Consider the following 19437-nt stretch of genomic DNA (forward strand, 5'->3'; position numbering starts at 1 on the left):
TTGTTCTATATACCTTATGGTTTCAGGTCTTACATCAAGGTTTTTAATCCATTTGGATTTTACCTTCGTACATGATGTTAGCTGGAAGGTTTAAGTTCGCTTTTTTGCAAGTGGCTAAACAGTTGTGTCAACACCACTTGCTGAAAAGGCTTTCCCTGTTCCATTTAGGATTTCTTGCTCCTTTATAAAAAATTAGGTCATTGTATGTCTGGGGAACATTCTCTGAGTACTCAAGCCTATTCCACTGCTCTGAGGATCTGTCCTTATTCCAATACTATGCTGTTTTGATAACTATTGCTTTGTAATACAGTTTAAAGTTGGGGAAAGTGATGCCTCCCATATTCCTTTACCCAAGAGTTGCTCTAGCTATTCATGGGTGTTAATTATTACAAATGAATTTCAGGAGTGTTTGATCCACTTCTTTAAAGAATGTCATGGGTATCTTTAGAGCAGTGGTCCTCAAACTTTGGCCCATGGGCCACATATTGTTTTTGTATCTGTTTTGTTTCTACATTGCAAAATAAGATATATGCAGTGTGCATAAGAATTTGTTCATAAGTTTTGTTTTTACTATAGTCAGACCCTTCAATGGTCTGAGGGACAGTGAACTGGCCCCCTGTTTAAAAAGTTTGAGGACCCCTGCTTTAGAGGAATCACATTAAATCTGTACAATGCTTTGGGGAGTATTGCCATTTTAATGATGTTAATTCTGCCAATCCATGAGCAGGGCATGGGTTTCCATTTCCTAGTGCTCTCTCTTATTTCTTGAAGCAGTGTTTTATAGTTTTCTTTGTATAGGCCCTTCACGTCTTTAGTCAAGTTGACTCCAAGATATTTGAGTTTGTGTGGCACTAATGTGAATGGGATTGTTCTCTTAATGTCCATTTCTTCCCTATTATTATTGGTGTATAGAAAGGCCATTGATATTTGTGTGTTAATTTTGTAGCCTGCCACCTTGCTATATGAATCTATTGTTTCTAGATGCTTTCTGGTAGAGTCTTTAGGGTTACCTAAGTAGAGTATCATGTCATCTGCAAACAGTGAGAGCTTGACTTCTCCTTTCCTATCCTTTTCTTGCCTGATCACTATAGCAAGGACTTCCAGTGCTATGTTGAATAGCAGTGGTCAGAGAGGACATCCCTGTCTTGTACCAGAATTTAGAGGAAAGGCTTTTAGTTTTTCTTCATTGAGGATGATATTTGCCATTGACTTGTGGTAGTGGCCTTAACTATATGGAGAAATTTTCCTTTAATTCCCATCTTGCTGAGAGTTTTTATGAAGAATGGGTGTTGGACCTTATCAAATGCTTTCTCTGCATCTCTTAATGTGATCATGTAATTTTTATTTTTCTTATTGTTGATGTTGTGTATTATGTTGATAGATTTACGGATGTTAAACCATCCTTGCATTCCTGGGATGAAACCTACTTGATCATAATGAATGATCTTCTTGATGAGGCATTGGATCCTATTTGCCAGGATTTTGTTGAGGATCTTTGCATCTATGTTCATCAGGGATGTTGGTCTGTAACTATCTTTTTTGGCAGCATCTCTGTCTGGTTTTAGTATCAAGGTAATGTTGGCTTCATAAAAGCTATTTGGAAGTACACTCGTTTTTTTCAATTTCATGAAAGAGCTTGGCCAGGATTGGTAGCAGTTTCTCTTGAAAGGTTTGAAAAAATTCATTAATGAATTCATCTGGGCCTGGGCTTTTCTTTCAGGCTAACATTTGATTACTGTTTTTATTTCCTCAATGATGATGGATGTGTTTAGATATGCTACATATTCATTTTTCAACCATAAGAGATTGTAAGAGCCCAAGAATTTAGCCATTTCTTCCAGATTCTCATATTTGGTGGCATAGAGTTTCTCAAAGTATTCTCTGATTACCCTTTAAATCTCTTTATTATCTGTAGTGATCTCCCCCTTTTCATTTTTTTTTAATTATTTTAATTATGACAACAAAGATGCAAAGAAAGAGGACAGGGTAAAGTTACAGTGGAAGCCCAATCACCCATAAACAGAATTCTCGGTAGTCCCATCGATGATATCCCAGCCTTGAACTTTCAGCCAAAGAACATTAAGAAAAACAAAACTGAACCCATGTACAATACAATTACTTTGTCCCTCAAATCCCCAGTTGTAGTACATACTATTTCTTAGCAGCACACAATATAATCTAAAGACATTAGACTCATGTAACTCCTTAAACATTGAGGGCAAAGTACATTTCTCTAGTTCCATGCACATGCTTACTAGTTTAAGTTAGCCTCAAAAGTTTTAGTGGGTTGTTTTTCTTAAGGATTGGAGTCAAGGGAACATAGTAAAAAACGGTATTAAAGTGGCATTTGTTTGCATAGGCCCACCAAAACATAAGGGATATGGAAAGGCAAATTATGGTCTAAATACAAGGAGACCCTACCCCTGAAGTTTCCTGGCACAGGACTGACTCTAGGCTCCAGGCACACTAGTTTGTCCAATTCAAGTCATCCTCTGTAGTGGCAATACACCTCCATTCCTCACTTAGTCTCTGTTGTTGTTGGTATCATGCTTCTGTATTAAAGATCCTGGAGTCTGCATATCCCATATTGTAGTCAGGATGGTGCGGAGCATCCTCTCATTTCACCTCACACTTATGGGGCAATAGAGAGAACCATGTCCTGTAGAGCAGGTCATTGTTGTTGTCAAGTCTTCTCAGTGTAAACGGAAGTCTCTTTTTAGGAGGTCGATGTCAGACCCTTGGTAGAGTCTTTCCTGGTAGAGGACTGCTTCCAGCTGTTGCTATAAAAGACCTTGGATGTTTCGTAGATAGCTTGCCTGGTTCCGGCGTGAATGGAGGATGCCCATTCTTCTGAGGCCTGTGCCAGGTCATTATATCAATGGTCAGGGTGTAAGGTACATTGTACTGAGATTTATTAGATAAGAACTTATCTGTATGTATGGTGTTTTCCCATTTTAATGTGTCTATGCAAACAAGGATCAATACCATGAAGCGTTATTGGTGCATCTGGAGGCAATGGGAACAAGACCAGCAATTTCCATGACATAGTTCAATCATAGGCATCAAACTGAGGGACAGTTCTACCAACAATCCTTACTGAACAGCTTACAAAGAAAAGACAAGATGAAAAGTGGATAGAAACATCATAGTAGAAGAATATATAGAGAGTTACATCAGTTAAAGAAAATACCCATAAAATATTGAAAAGATATATGTGTTCAATATGTGTTCAATTTCTGTCCTTCTAAGTAGTTCTGGGATTTGTTAGATCTACTGTATGTCTTTGGTCAGAAAATAGAACTGTGTGTTACTGAAGTTAAGAAGAGTAAATCTGGGGTACTAATGGTTGGGAGGAGCATATGTTCGCCCCCCGCGCGGTTTGCAAAATGTAGACTGGTATGAAATTGCCAGTGACAGCCTGAGTATAGCTGAGCAGCTATCTGCCACCCCCCAGATCAATCTCCACCCCCTTAGCCAACCTCTGTAGCCAGCCTAGGAGTGGGGAAAACCCAGGGTGCCCCATCAGCTCCTTCCAGAAACCCACCTGGAGACCCCTTTTCATTTCTAATACGGGTTATCAAGTTTCTCTCTCTTTCTTTGTGAGTTTTGCTAATGGTCTATCAATTTTGTTTATTTTTTCAACGAACCAACTTCTGCTTTCATTTATCTTTCAGATTGTTCTTTGGGTTTCCACTTCATTGATTTCTGCTCTAAGCTTTGTTATTTCCTTCTGTCTCCTATTTTTGGTTCCTTTTGTTGATCATTTTCTAATTTTATGAGCTGCATCATTAGGCTATTCAGGTATGCCCCTTCTTCCTTTTTGATGTGTGCTTGCAATGCTTTAAAATTGCCTCTCAGCCCTGCTTTAGCACTGATGAGATAATTATTATAGACTTATGCCAACTCATTATATTTAAAAGTCAAAATTGGTTTTATTCTTGTTTGTTTGTTTGATTGTTTTGGGGGGGCACACCCGTTTGATGCTCAGGGGTTACTCCTGGCTAAGCACTCAGAAATTGCCCCTGGCTTGGGGGGACCATATGGGATGCCAGTGATCGAACCACAGTCCTTCCTTGGCTAGTGCTTGCAAGGCAGACACCTTACCTCTAGCGCCACCTCACCAGCCCCAGATTTTATTCTTAACCCATACAGAACATTTACATTTAACTCATTGATATTGTATAACTTATTATACACTATTGTAGTCACATCAATATGAAGAAAAAAAGATTATTAAAAATAATTGAAATAATTTTATCTACAAGATATTTAATTCAGACACCTTTTAGTTCACTTGCTCAGTTTTTGAAGTTTTTTACTTATAATTAGAACATTGTTCCCTTATTATATCAAATATGAATATGCAACTATTAGATCATAACATATATATGGGTAAGTGGGCCAGAGCAATAGCACAATAAGTAGAGAGCATTTGCCTTGCATGTGGCCAACCCAGATTTGATCCCTTGCATTCCATATGGTCCCCTGTGCCTTCCAGGAGTAACTTCTGAGCATAGAGTGACTTCTGAGTGCAGAGCCAGGAGTAACTCCTGAATGCCTCCAGGTATGGCTCACAAACAAACAAACACTAACAAATATATGGTGTAAGAGAATGAATACACTAGCTCAATCCTTGAGCATATATGATTCCCCCCCAAGCACTACCAAGTAGTGACACCCTGAACACAGAGTCAGGAGTATGTACTGAGCTGGGTGTCACTCCCAAATTGAATAGTAGTAGTAGTAGTAGTAGTTATTACCAGTGGAATTAGAAGTAGAAGTGGTATCAATAGATTCATAATAATAATAATTCAATTATATTGTAAAGTTTGACTCCATTATTAAAATAAATTAAGTTGATTGACTTCTTCAAGATGCAAGTTATGGCACCAATTAATCAAATGAATGTCTCCACACACAAATATGAAATTATAACTGTAAATCTCAAGGTTGTGAAAAACAGAATTCTGGTATGTTCCATTTAACAGAGACCATGATGTAAATTTTTCAACCCTTGAATTTCTCCAATAACACAAAGCTGCATGCAGAGTCTCGTACATTAAGATTAATAATGATTATGCACTTGAAAGCTGGGCATTTAGTAGAAGTTCAGTGACACAAAGGCACACACACATAATGATGCAAATTAACTATGGTTGAAGGCATAATAAAAATTAAATGTCAGCTTATAACGTGAAAGACAAATATGTAAGCAGTATAAAATATATATAAGTAAAATCATTACACTCAGAGGATGTAGCTTACCTGACATGCTGATGGATGACTGTGGTTGAGATCCCAATGGGAAGACACTATTTCAACAGATTTCTTGGCCATGCTGAGTAAATTCATCCAGCCTTGGAAAAGTGGCAAGTGAGATGGTGCATTTTCTGAATAGTTAAGGCCTTCAGGAATATTTTCAACCAGGGCAATTCTTAGAAAAGATTTTGAAAAACAAAACAAAACCAAAATCTAGTCAAACTTGAAGACACAAATACATGAATACAAGGTCACATAAAATAAATTCTATCTGAAGTGATACATCTATCATAATTTTTTTTCCAACAGTATCTTACATTTTCCTAATATGCTGTGTTCTGAGAATTTATGCCGTTGTTTTTTGTTTTTGTTTTTGGTTTTTTTTTTGGTTTTTGGGCCACACCCAGTGATGCTCGGGGGTTACTCCTGGCTATCTGCTCAGAAATAGCTTCTGGCAGGCACCATATGGGATGCCGGGATTCGAACCAAACACCTTAGGTCCTGGATTGGCTGCTTGCAAGGCAAACAACACAGTGCTATCTCTCCAGACCCTCATTTTTATTTTTCCTCACAATTAGCCTATTATTTCATAAAAGGTATACCTAACATATAATTTAAATCTAGTATTGGAGAAAAATTAAAAATTCTTACACAAATATCTTTATAGTAATATATTCTTCTTCCACCTTGAAGGAATGTAACTCTTTTATTGTTAATCTGTTTTCATGGGTGAAGGGCTCAAATTCAGGGTCTCACACCTGCAAAATACATGCTTTCCTACTTAGCAAAATCACATCTTTCACCTTCCAAAACCTCTATAAATTAATGAAAACATAATTTTGGGATACTGCTAAAATCTAGTCCATTTTTAGATCTTACTCTACAACTTTATAAAGGCCATTATTATCACTAAACACCTATTAATGATCCCTAGTCTATGACACAAAGTAATACTAAGGTGAAACTTATATAAACCTGCCTATTGCAGAACAGAAATTAGTGATAATAAAGGCCTAATAGACTAAAAACAAAATATAGTAATAAATATGTATTTTCTTCTTAAAACTCACATATATGACAATAAATGCAATGTACTTGGTTTTCCATGATTTTGCTATTAAGGTTACTTTGTTTGCAATTCTGAATTTGCAGGTGACATATGACATATTTAATAAATGTTTGGGAAAGAGCTCAAGGGACTAGAATACATGGATAGTATGTAGAAGATCCAGGTCCAATCATTGCACCATATAACTTAAGCTCTGAGCCAAAAAATTAAACATTTAAAATACTTAAGAAATTTTAAATACATAGATAAACATTTTTATTTAGAAAATTTAAATACTACTAAAACTCTTAATTAAAAATAACTAAATATTTTCTTTTCTCTCTCTTTTAATTTTTAAGTTTTAGGCACCATTATTTATTAATTATGTTACTGACAGGGCTCATATAAAAAGCGTGCAAAATCTCAACCTCGTCCATTAAAGTGTTCCCCACTTTAATTTTTCTTTAATATATACTGAAGTATTTTTAAAGCAGGAACAGGATTTTCCTCATAATTGGTTTACTCAGTTCTAGGCCCAAAATTAAAATTTAAGAAATATGTATAGTAAAAAAAAAATATGTCTAGTTCTTCTAAATACGTAATTTTTAGTTTCCAACACATAATACAAATATAATGCAATTATGTTTAAGTGATATTCTATTTAGGCAACATTTAACAATTATTATCTCCTTTAATAATATTTTACATAGATTTAAGCATATGTCTACTTAAATTCTATAGTATTTAAATATCATGAATAATATAGCAAATTAGAGTCCATGTGTTTTGGACATGTGTATTAGGAATATTTAAAATTTGGTGATGCAATAACTTGCCTACTCTCTATGTCATATTTAACATTTTGAACCCTTATTAACCAAGGTAAGCAATTAATTATATATTGCACAGAAGTAACATTAATGGCTCTTCCTGGCCTGGTTAACTTTATATTAGAGAGTTTTTTTTTCACACCTAAATTACTTCAATAAGAAGCAAATACTAAGAAATGTTGAAATAAGTGTAAGAAGATTAATTTAGATGAATGTATCAGTTACTTTATAATAAATTAGGAAAAATAATTCAGATTGGAGGTTGAAGACATCTGGAAACAGGATTTGAATGAGTCTTCAAATATAAGATTTTATTGGTAATTAGAAGAGAAAATATTTTAGGGAGAGGGAGATGCATATAAGATATTATATATTTGTATATTGTGAATTGGTGAGCTAAGAGGAATATGAGGTAGCAGAATTTTGGCAGAAACTTATAAAACAGAGTAGACTGACAGTGATCAGTTTCTAATATTGTTGAGCTGTCAACCAGGAAGAGAAGTTCAAACTTAATTTTTATATATTTGAGAGTAACCAAGTATATTCTAGGGGTTAACTCTAATAGCATCAGTATAAGCTACTGGAATAAAAAAAAAGAAATAGAAAGACAAGTCAGAAATGAAGTAATTGCAATGGATCAAGAACAAAAAAATAAAATCTGAGTTAAATTAATATAAATAAAATGATGCATAATTTAAGAGTTATTAGAAAAATTGAAAAATGTGATTTGTAATGATATCTATCTATCTATCTATCCATCTATCTATCTATCTATATATATATATATATATTTGGTTTTTGGGCCACACCTGGCGGTGCTCAGGGGTTATTCCTGGCTGTCTGCTCAGAAATAGCTCCTGGCAGGCACGAGGGACCATATGGGACACTGGGATTCGAACCAACCACCTTGGGTCCTGGATCAGCTGCTTGCAAGGTAAACATCACTGTGCTATCTCTCCGGGCCCTTGTAATGATATTTTATTGCAGGGTGATACTATTTTGATTGGGCTACTATACTTACTGCTAAAGATCTCCGTTAATCAATTCTAACTCCTGTCCAAACCATATTCAATACTACAATTAATTAAATATTTTAAGACCATAAATGTCCTGAACAATTGGCTATCTGATTAAATCATAATAAGAAATTCCTCACTGTCCTTATAGTAATTTTTTTCAGTCCTGCAGCATAGTTAATAATTGTTTACTTCCTTTTTATTCTGTTCAAAGTTGACATGTTTAGAGATTAATTATACTGTGTGTAAAGATAGAAACATTATAGACTTATTGACTATTACTATAGTTCCATTCTAGCATAATTTTCAGAGAGATTTCTGAAGGAGGAAAAGTAAGGAGAAAATAAAATCAAACTAAGGACTACTGAAAGGATATTTGGGAATATAAAGATATGGAAATACCCTGAAAGCAGATATCAGCATTTGAGGCATGGCTATACCATGTATGTGTGTCCTTGGTGTCCTTTGTTGTAAAGATTTGGCATACTAGCTCCACACAATATCAACTGACACCACTCCTACAGTTTGACCATGAATAAGGCCAAACTTACAGTGGATGACAGATTTAAAAATCCCATACCACACAGCCACTTAATTGGCCAGCAAAGAACAACACAACAACAACGCTAAGCCTAATAAGCAGATGGATGAAAATAATAAAGTTTAGAGCAGATATTAATGAACTGGAGACCCCCAAAATCCAAAGGACTAATGAAAAGCAAGTTAGTTCTCTGAAAAATAAACAAGATTGCTAAACAATTAGCAAGACTCACAAAGAAAGAGAGAGAAACATAATAAACAGAATCAGAAATGAAAAGAGGGAGTCTCTTTCAGGGTTTCAGTGCCATCACTGTTCATCTTCCCTTTGGAGTCAGCCAGGTTGGGTTGGGGAGGAAATAGGGAACCTCACAATTTAATCCCATCCACCAAATGCAAATGGGGCTGCCTTTTCGGGTCTCTCCTTTACCAAGCTTGAAGAGGGCCTCCTATCCAGCCTTCCCTGAGTCTCCTGGGTTCCAGTGCCATAACTGAAAACCCATTCTTTCCCATCAATCCTCATTTTACCAAACCACATGGATGCACTAGCATTTTTCAATATTTATTGAAGTCATTTCAATATATATTATAGACTTCCTGGCAGATTGGATCTAGCATTTCTTTAAACACCCTGATACTCCAGCACTCCAAACCACTAAATGCAAAGATCAATGGGGAAGCTAAATAAAACATCTACTGTGGGGAATACAGAAAGAAATCCTGGCAAATCTCCAAGTTCAGCCAAATGCCTGAATCTTATAGATGAAGACTTAAAATCAACACTTTATGGTTCAGTAATGGAAATCAAGGAGTCACTAGCCTGCAAAATTAAGAAATCTATAGATGAACAATTCAACCAACTGGAAAAAAAAAGAGCTCTTTCAGAAGATGAGAGAATTTATACAAATGGAGCTGAAGGAACTAAAAAACATGTTAGAAAGCATGATAGTAGAATTACACAGGTGGAGAATAGCATAGCTGAACTTGAAGACGAATTACAAGCCAGCAGTAATAAATAAGTCAAAAAAGAAATGAAAGACAAAACCCTGGAAGAAAAGAAAATGTAAGGTATTTAATGAACAAAGACAAGAGAAATAATCTCTGAATTATAGGAATTCTAGAAGGGGAAGAAAATGGGAAAGGGGAAGAACAAGTACTGAGAAGGATAATAATAGGGAACTTTTCAACTCTTGGAAAAAAGGTTTCTCTACAATCCAAGAGGCAAAAAGAGTGTCATACAAAATAGACCATAACAGAACAACACCAAGACATTTACTAATCAAAATGCCAAAAAAAAACCCAAAACAAACAAACAAACAAAAACAAAGAGAGAGAATGACTCTTTAAAGCATCAAGGGAGAAAAAACCTCAAGTATAAAGAAAACAACATAAGAATCAAACAAGATTTTTCACTTGGAAAAGGCAATAAAAGAATGGAATGACGGGGCCCGGAGATATATCACAGCAGTGTTTGCCTTGCAAGCAGCTGATCCAGGACCAAAGGTGGTTGGTTCGAATCCCGGTATCCCATATGGTCCCCCGTGCCTGCCGGGAGCTATTTCTGAGCAGACAGCCAGGAGTAACCCCTGAGCACTGCCAGGTGTGCCCCCCCCAAAAAAAAAGAATGGAATGACATATTCAAACTACTGAATGAAACTTTCAATCTAGAGTCCACTACCCAGTGAAACTCTCATTTACATGGAGGGAGGTTTATAAACATTCTCAGACAAAAAGAACTCGCAATATTTGCACTAACCAAACTGACCCTAAATGAACTACTCATAGAGCAATTACACAAACTAAATCCCCAATTGTAACAACAACAACTCTACACAATATTATGGCACAACAGCCCCTTTTGTCAATAGTTTTCTTGAATGTCAATGGATTAAACTCTCCCATCAAGAATGGATACAGCTCTTTAGATTGAGCAGGTTTACAATCAATTGCTCTTTATTGGTGTCTATAATAATGTTCTAATGCTTTTATCCACAGAAATGGGTGCAGGATGCGTTTGGAAGCCATGGACTCTGACTACAGTGCTAGCTATAAGTACTCTTAATGTCTTAAGTTTACTATGTCTATAATAACTCCTTAATCTTTTTGTCCATAGTGAAACTTGGAGATATAGGTTGGTCACTCAAATTTCATGTTGCAATGCTATACTATATTAGACTCAGAAGACAGGGCTAACTATGATAATGTCATAATAAAAGTTCTAATCTATTCATTTTCTACTTAATTATGCCTGCTAATATAATTAATGTTTATATACTCAGATATCAACGGAATATGCAACTGCATGCCATGAACTCTTGTTACAAAGCTCATTCATTGAATATGTTATTGTAATCTGTTTTCAATTGTAGGTAGTTTACCATTATACCACATGTTCATGATTTTAGATCACTTTTAGGAAAGGAACTAAGATGTTCAAGACCTGCTAGACAATATTTCATGGTTTTGATTCTTTTTACAGTGCTCATTACCATAATCACTTAGTTTTCTAGACTTAAAATTATGATTGTTTTTAAGAATGCTCTATACACAATCTAACTCATGAAGCCTTTCTTCAGTAAAGTTTGCCCTCACCAATCATGATTGGCCTAGAAATAGAAAACATTTCCATCTGATTTGTCAGCTTTATATATTTAAGCATTTTGTCCTATTCCACCTGGGTCAGCTTTTCAACGGTAACCCATGAAATAATCCCGAGTGTCTGTCTATGTGTGCGCATGAATGTATGTGTTGACCATTTCAATGTCTGTCTAATATACGTCTGTAATATATATGATGTCTATGTTGTATATTGCCCTTCCCCTGTTATATATAACTCCTCCTTCCCCCCTTTGCGTACCACCTTACAAATTCTTTTCTAACCCTTCACTTTCTCACTCTCTATTTGTTATTTCCCCCCATTTAATTTTTTTTTCAAAAAAAACATTTTTTATTTCAGAAAGCATAGTAATACATTATTAATTTACCTACACATTTTTTTATCTCTAAATTATTTTGAGGTCCAGAGATGGTACAGTGGTAAATAGATATAAATCAAAACAATAAAAATTGTGGGTTCAGTAAATAGAGATGAAATGACAGTCAGATATAGAAAGAATTCTTGGAAGATTTGAGACAACTAAATGCAAATGCAAGGAAAAGCATCTAAAGCAAAGACAATATTAGAAAAATGGCTAGTTCTAAATAATGATTAATTGATTTTAGTTTCAGTCATTAGCATTAAGAAAGTACTACTTTTGGGTCGATAAAAGATAAAAAAAGATAAAGCTTATGTTTGACATAATTTTTAAAGAAGTGTAAGTAGTAGTTTAAAAGTTCATGAAAACAAAAGGAAAATAAATTATTAAATTTCTAATGTGAAAAACTGAGAATATAAAGAAAACATAAAGATAGACTCACAAGGGGCCGGAGAGATAGCATGGAGTAAGGCATTTGCCTTTCATGCAGGAGGTCATTGGTTCAAATCCCAGTGCCCCATATGGTCCCCCGTGCCTGCCAGGAGCAATTTCTGAGCCTGGAGCCAGGAATAACCCCTGAGCACTGCCGGGTGTGACCCAAAAACCACACACACAAAAAAAAAAGGAATCACAATAAGTAAAAAGAGCAAATAAGCATAATAAAACTGGGTGTCTGACTAAAGGAATTAGATTGAGTGTATATGACATATGAAAAATATTGTGATATAAATGTCAGTTATGACTATAGACTAAGGCTAAGAACACAGAAAAATATTATTTTATACAAAACATGAAAATAAAGTCACTTTGTTAAAATAAACTGGAAAATATTTAGGGCAATTTCAAATATTGTGGTTCAGTAAAATGTGATCTCCATTAGTTTTAACATTTCAATAGTTACATTAATAAAAAGAAATTAACAGGTAACATTAGTTTGGTGAAGTGTTAGGTCACACCTGGTGTGGCTCAGGGATTACTCCTGTTTCACACTCAGAAATTACTCTTGGCAAACTTGTTAGACTATATGGGATGCCAGGGATGGAACCCAGGTCAGCTGCAAACAAGAAATCACCCAACCAGTTGTTCTAGGGCCTTAGAGGCAAAATTAATTTTATAATGTGTTTATGTAACTCAACATATCCCAACTATTACTTCAACACATGAATTTAAAAAAACTAAAATAATTGCACAAAATAAATCGACAAAATGCATACTTATCTGCTACTAGTGTTTTCCCTTGCTTTAATGTTTTTTTTTTTTGCATAATGATTTTTTTATTTTTATTTTTAATTATGAGAACAAGGGTGCAAAGAAAGAGGACAAGGTAAAGTTACAGTGGAAGGACAATCACCCATAACATAATTCTCAGAGGTCCCCTTGCTGATATCTTAACTTTGAAATTTCAGCCAAAGAACATTAAGATAAATAAGACAGAATCCATGTACAATTACTTTGTCCCTCAAGTCCCCAGATTGTAACACATTATAATATTTCTTAACAGTACACAAAGCAATCTAAAGCCATAAAACTTACGTAACTCCTTAAACATTACAGGCATAGTATTTTCTTACATTTCCATATACATGCATATTAGCTTACATTAACCTCAAATTTTAAGTGAGTTCTTTTTAAGAATTAGAGTCAAAGGAGCACAGTAAAAATGGTGTTAGAGTGGCAATTGTTGTTTGCATAGGCCCACCAAAATATGAGGGACATGGAAAGAAATAACCTTGGCCTAAGTACAAAGAGACCCGATCCCTGAAGTTTCCTGGCACAAGACCAAGTCTAGGCTTCAGGCAAGCTAGATCGTCCAATCCAATACATTGTCTGTAGTGCCAACACACTTTTATTTTTCACACAGTCTCTGTTGTTGGTATCATGTTTCTGTATTAAAGATCCTGGAATCTGCATATCTTACATTGAAGTCAGGATGTGGAGCATCCTCTCCTTTCACCTCACAATCAAAGGGCAATGCAGGGAGCCCTGTCCTGTAAGCAGGTCGTTGTCATTGTTAAGTCTTCTCAGTGTTAAGGGAAGTCTCTTTTGAGCAGGTCAAAGTCTGAGCAGTGTAGGTCTTCCGTGGTAGAGGATTGCTTCCAGGTGATGTTATAGACCAGCCTGGATGTTTCGTGGATGGCTTCCCTGGTTCAGGGGAGAATGGAGTATGCCCTTTCTTCTGAGGTCTGTGCCAGGTCGTTATATCAATGTTCAGGGTGTAAGGTCCCTCTGCACTACAAGATTTGTGTGTTCCAATCTCTATTAAATAGGATCTTATTTGTATGTATAGTATTTTCCCATTTTAATGTGCCTATGCAAATAAGAAGCAATGCCACGTGGTGTTATTGGCGCATATGGGGGCCATAAGAACAATTCCAATGATTCCCATGACATGGTTCAATCATAAGCATTAAACTGGGGGACTCTTCCACCAAAATTTCTTGTTAAACAGCTCAAAAAGAGAAGATAAAAAGTAGTTAGAATCATCACTGTATAAGACAAAATTTAGTAAGAATTATAGCTGTCCGAAAAAAACCACAAAATATTCTAAAGAAATATGTGTCCATTTTATGTATCTTGAAACAGTTTGGGGTTGTCACACACAATGCACAGCTTTGGACTGTGATTAGGATTGTACACTACTGAAGTTAAAAAGAGTAATGTAGGTTAGTGATGTTTGAGAGGGGGTTAGAGAGTTAAGGAGTAAAAAAGAGCTTTGTATGGGTGTGGGAAAGGGCAGAATACAAAATGAACATTCTGTATATGCAAAACATAACATAAGAATAAGGAATATTCTGAATACATGAAGTACATGAAGTACGCGTGGGGGCGTGAGCCCCCCCGCCCCCCCCCCCCCCCCCCCGCGCCGTTCTGTAGTTTTTGGATGCCTAGGGAGGAATTTCTCAGCCCCTCCCCCCAGGGCCCGATTAACCAGGCGTGGCCCTGAAGACCCGCCTGGTGTGGGGGGAATCTTGTTCACCCAGACCAAGTGGTCAGCCCAGGGGTCCTATGGCTAGCTGTCCTGCCCAGAGCCCCCAACATACCAGGCAAAGACACCCAGAAATCCTGGCATGCGGAGTGCTCTGAGCCCAGCCGAGCCTCTGTAGTTTTTGGATGCCTAGGGAGGAATTTCTCACCCCCTCCCCCCATAATTTTACCCTCAGTTTTTAACTTCTCAGGAAGTAGAACATTCCCCTCACCCCAGCCAGCTGCCAACCAGCTCCCAAAGTGAAAAAGATTCTCAGCCCAAGAAGAAGCTGCCACTGCTGCTGCTGTTGATTTGCTCTTGGCGGCCCCTTTTCCCTCATCTCAATTGGCTGTGAATTGTTGCTTGCTACCAGATTTGGTTTCTGAGAAGCTCTCAGCTAGAGGACATTTCCTGATATGTGACTGCTGGGAGCCATTTTTAGACTCCACAAGACCAAATCACAGGCTGCAGCTGTATTTTAGATTTTACTCTCCCCCCCAACTATTTCAAAAAACTTAAAGGACATGTATATCTCATTTGAATATTTCTTTAGATGTATTTCCTTAATAGGTATAATTCTTACTGTCTACCTTCTTATGTATCAGCAATCTCTCCATTTTGTGGGAATCTATTTAGTAGGGAATTCTATTAGGTAAGTTTCTCTAGTGTTCATGTTAGAATCAGGTTATTGGGATTATTTAGCTTGCTCTATTTATGCCCATATATACCATTAGTAAGTACTTGTTTCTTTTTTTATAGGCACATTAAAACGGGGGAATCATACATGTGAAAACAAGTTCTTATATAATAGAGATAGGAACACATAATTTTTATATTGCAGTGGGACCTTACACCCTGAACACTGGTTATAGTGACGTGGCTTAGGCTTCAGAAGATCAGACATTGACCATTCACCCTGAACCTTGGATTCCATGTATGAAAACAACAATTTTCTACACCAGCACTAAGAATCACACTTCTACCAGGGAAGGCCCTATTGACATTGACTTACTACAGAATGGATTCATATGATGCCCTGATGATTTGGTAACAGCAACAACCTGCTTTCAGGGCAGGGTTCTCTGCATTGCCACCTAATAGTGAGATGAGACCAGAAGACACTCTGTGTCACCCTGACTTCAACATAGAATCTGTACAGAAACCAGGATTTCTAAATACAGAAACCTGACAACAACTGTAATTGTGAAGAGCTTTTCTGGGGCCACAGATAAAAATTTTGGGATTAGACAACTTAGCATGCCTGGAGTCTGTAGTTTGTCTTATGCCAGGATACTTCATGAGTAAGGTCTTCCTATTTTTAGATCAAAGGTTTTTCCTTCCTATTTTCCCCAAATTTTGCTGTGTCTATGCAAACTCCATACACACACCTTTTAATTGTATTTTTATCCCTTATCTTTAAAAAGAGAGAGAGCTTACTAAACCTTCTGCTATTGTATTAATAACTTAATTGAAGATACAATAATTTCCACAAATATACTTGCTACTGAGCTTTCTCTTCTTTATTTTTTCTTCTTTTCCATTTTATTTTTTAGTTTTTTCTATTTTCTTTCTATTTTTCTCAATAACTTTGCTTTCTCTTATCTTGAAACAAATTATAAGTTATCAACTATGTGATGCATTTTCTTTAAGTAAAAAAAAGTTTAAAAATATATGAAAAGAGTAAATTTACTTCAAGTGCTAAAGATATTCAAATGGTAGTCAGATATTACTTTGAAAAACTATGCCACAAATCAAGAGAAATTGGAAGAAATGAACAAATTTGTGGATGCCTACAACCTCCCAAGATTGATATCAAGATGATCTGGAATATTGCACAGACCTATAACTATCGAGTATGTTGAAATAGTAATCAAAGGCTTCTCAACAACAAAAGACCTGGCAGGAATGGACTCACTATTGAATTCATACAAATTTAAACAAAACCTACTGAAAATTCTTTTCAGGTTCTTCCAGGAAACCAAAGAAATAGACACATGCCAAAATAGTGTCTATGAAGCTAACATCCCCCTGCTACCAAAAGCATATAAAGATACCACAAGTGAGAAAAAGAGAGAATTAGAAACCTATATGCAGGATAAACACAGATGCAAAGATCTCAATAAAATAATCTCAAATAAAATCTAATGGCTCATGAAGGTTATACACCATGACCAAATCAGATTCATTCCAGGAATTCAAGGGTGGTTTAACATACACAAGTCAGTTAGTATAAGATACCATGTCAACAAAAAGGAGAATGAAATTTATACGACAATATTAATAGGTGCAGAGAAAGCATTTAATAAGGCATAATACCTCTTTGTGAAAAAAAAAATCTCAACGAGATGGAAATGGAAGGAACTTTTCTCAATATAGTCAAGGCTATTTACCACAAACCCATGGCAAATATTATACTCAATGAAAAAAATAGATTTCTTTAATTTAAGATCTGGCATAAGGTGTGACTCAAAAACTGAAAAAAAAAATTTTTCGGTTTTTGGACCAGAGAGATGGTACCACAGGTAGGAAACCGGCCTTGCATGCAACCCACCCAGGTTCCATTTCCCCCTCCCACCCAGCAATATCAGGAGTGATCCCTGAGCACTGCTGGGTGTGGACCAATAATTTTTGTTCTAGAAATATGTCTAGTACTGTGTTTAGTTGAGTAGTTCCAGTAAAATTTGGGATCTGTCTTGCTTTGGCTTTCTAAATTCAGTATTGATGTACTAACAAGTTGATGATTTTTGTGTAATGGAAATTATTCTCATAAAGTAAAAGTGATCAAATAAACCTTTGATGCTTTTTTATTATACCATCTGTATATGTAATAATTAGCCTTTTTCAGAGGGAGTTCTTTCAATTATTTTACTGAGAAATGAGTATCTGAAATTGTAAAAAAAAATATGTTAAGGATTTTCACCAGTGACTATTAATAAAGGATATAAATACAAAAAAAAAAAAAAAGATCTGGCATAAAATAAGGTTGCACTCTCTCTCCACTCTGTTACAACATAGTACTGAAAATTCTTGCCATAGCTATCAGGCAAGAAAAAAATATCAAGGGCATTCAGATAGGAAAGAAAAACATAAAGCTCTCAGTTTAAGCAGATGATATGATGATACTTTATTTAGAAAATCATAAAGATGGGGCCGGTGAGGTGGCGCTAGAGGTAAGGTGTCTGCCTTGCAAGCGCTAGCCAAGGAAGGACCGCGGTTCGATCCCCTGACATCCCATATGGTCCCCCCAAGCCAGGGGCAATTTCTGAGCGTTTAGCCATGAGTAACCCCTGAGCATCAAACGGGTGTGTCCCCCCCAAAAAAAAAACCCAAAAAAACAAAACAACAGAAAATCATAAAGATGCTACCAAAAATTTCTAGAAACAATATATTTGTATAGTAAAATGGAGGCTACAAAATTAACACACAAATAAAGCAATGGCTTTTTAATATACAAATAATGAAAAAGAAGAAAGCATATAAAAATATCTCATAGACTGGAGCAATACTGCAGAGGTAGGGTGTTTGTCTGCATGCAGATGACTCAGGATGAACCTGGGTTCAATCCCCAGTGTCCCCTATGATTCCCCAAAACCTGGAGTAATTTCTGAGCACATAGCCAGGAGTAACCCCTGATCATCACCGCTGTGGCCCCCAAAAGATCAAATAACAAACAAAAAATTCCCATAGACAATTGTGCCACAGAAAATCAAGTACCTTGAGTCAACTTAACTAGAGACTTAAATAAGTAGCTATACAATGAAAATTACAAAACACTATCAAGAAATAAAAGAGTGGGGAACAGTTGCACTAGCATTATGGGGGCAAAGGAGGGAGATGTGGGATGCATGCTGGGAATAGGGGTGGAGGGAGGACAACACTGGTGGTGGGAATGCCCCTCATTCATTGTCACTATGTGCCATGTAATTTACTGTGAAAGATTTATAATTCACTTTGACCACAATAAAAATTAAAAATAAAGAAATAAAAGAGGACACAAGAAAATGGATATATAGCCTACATTAACAACATTTAAATGGCAATACTTCCCAAAGAATTGTACAGCTATACTGCAATCCCTATAAGGATACCCATGTTATTTTTTTTTTTTTAAAGAAGTGGATCAAACACTCCTGAAATTCACTTGGAACAATAAACGTCAGAAATAGCTAAAGCAATGCTTGGGAAAAGATGGCAGCATTACTTTTTCCAACTTTAAACTTTTAATAGGAGATATAATAATTTCCACAAATATACTTGCTACTGAGCTTTCTCTTCTTTATTTTTTCTTTTCTTTCATTTTATTTTTTAGTTTTTTCTTTCTATTTTTCTCAATGACTTTGATTTCCTTTATCTTGAAACAAATGTATTATGGTAAGTTATCAACTATGGGGAACCACATGGATGCCGAGAATCAAACCAGAACCCTCCCGGGTCGGCCACATACAAGGCGAATGCCTCACCACTGTGCCATCTCTCCGCCGCTCTCTTTCTCTGTGCCATCTAAGCAATACTATTTTGGGGGGCTTTTGAGTCACACCTGGAAGTGCTCAGGGGTTACTCCTGGTTCTATGCTTAGAAATCGCTCCTGGTAGGCTCGGGGAACTATATGGGATGCCAGGATTCGAATCACCGACCTTCTTCATGAAGGCAAACGCCTTACCTCTATGCTATCTCTTCGGCCCCTAAGCAATATTATTAAGCAAACAGCCTGGTATTGGAATAAAGAGAGACTCTCAATGGAGATCAATGGAATGATCTTGAATATGTTAAGATTTATTACAATCAATGAATTTTTGATAACTGGACA

The 19437-nt window shown here is 36.2% G+C and overlaps 1 protein-coding gene across 1 annotated transcript in view; it reads right to left on the bottom strand.

Annotated features, from left to right (window-relative positions):
* PLD5 (phospholipase D family member 5) overlaps window positions 1–19437 on the bottom strand; it is a 273586-nt gene that overhangs the window by 124067 nt on the left and 130082 nt on the right. The window contains exon 3 of the mRNA XM_049776491.1: window positions 5266–5434. Coding sequence (XP_049632448.1) covers window positions 5266–5434 — 169 coding nt within the window. The remainder of the gene's footprint in view (window positions 1–5265; window positions 5435–19437) is intronic.

This window comes from Suncus etruscus, chromosome 7 (assembly GCF_024139225.1).
Source record: "Suncus etruscus isolate mSunEtr1 chromosome 7, mSunEtr1.pri.cur, whole genome shotgun sequence".
NCBI lineage: Eukaryota > Metazoa > Chordata > Mammalia > Eulipotyphla > Soricidae > Suncus > Suncus etruscus.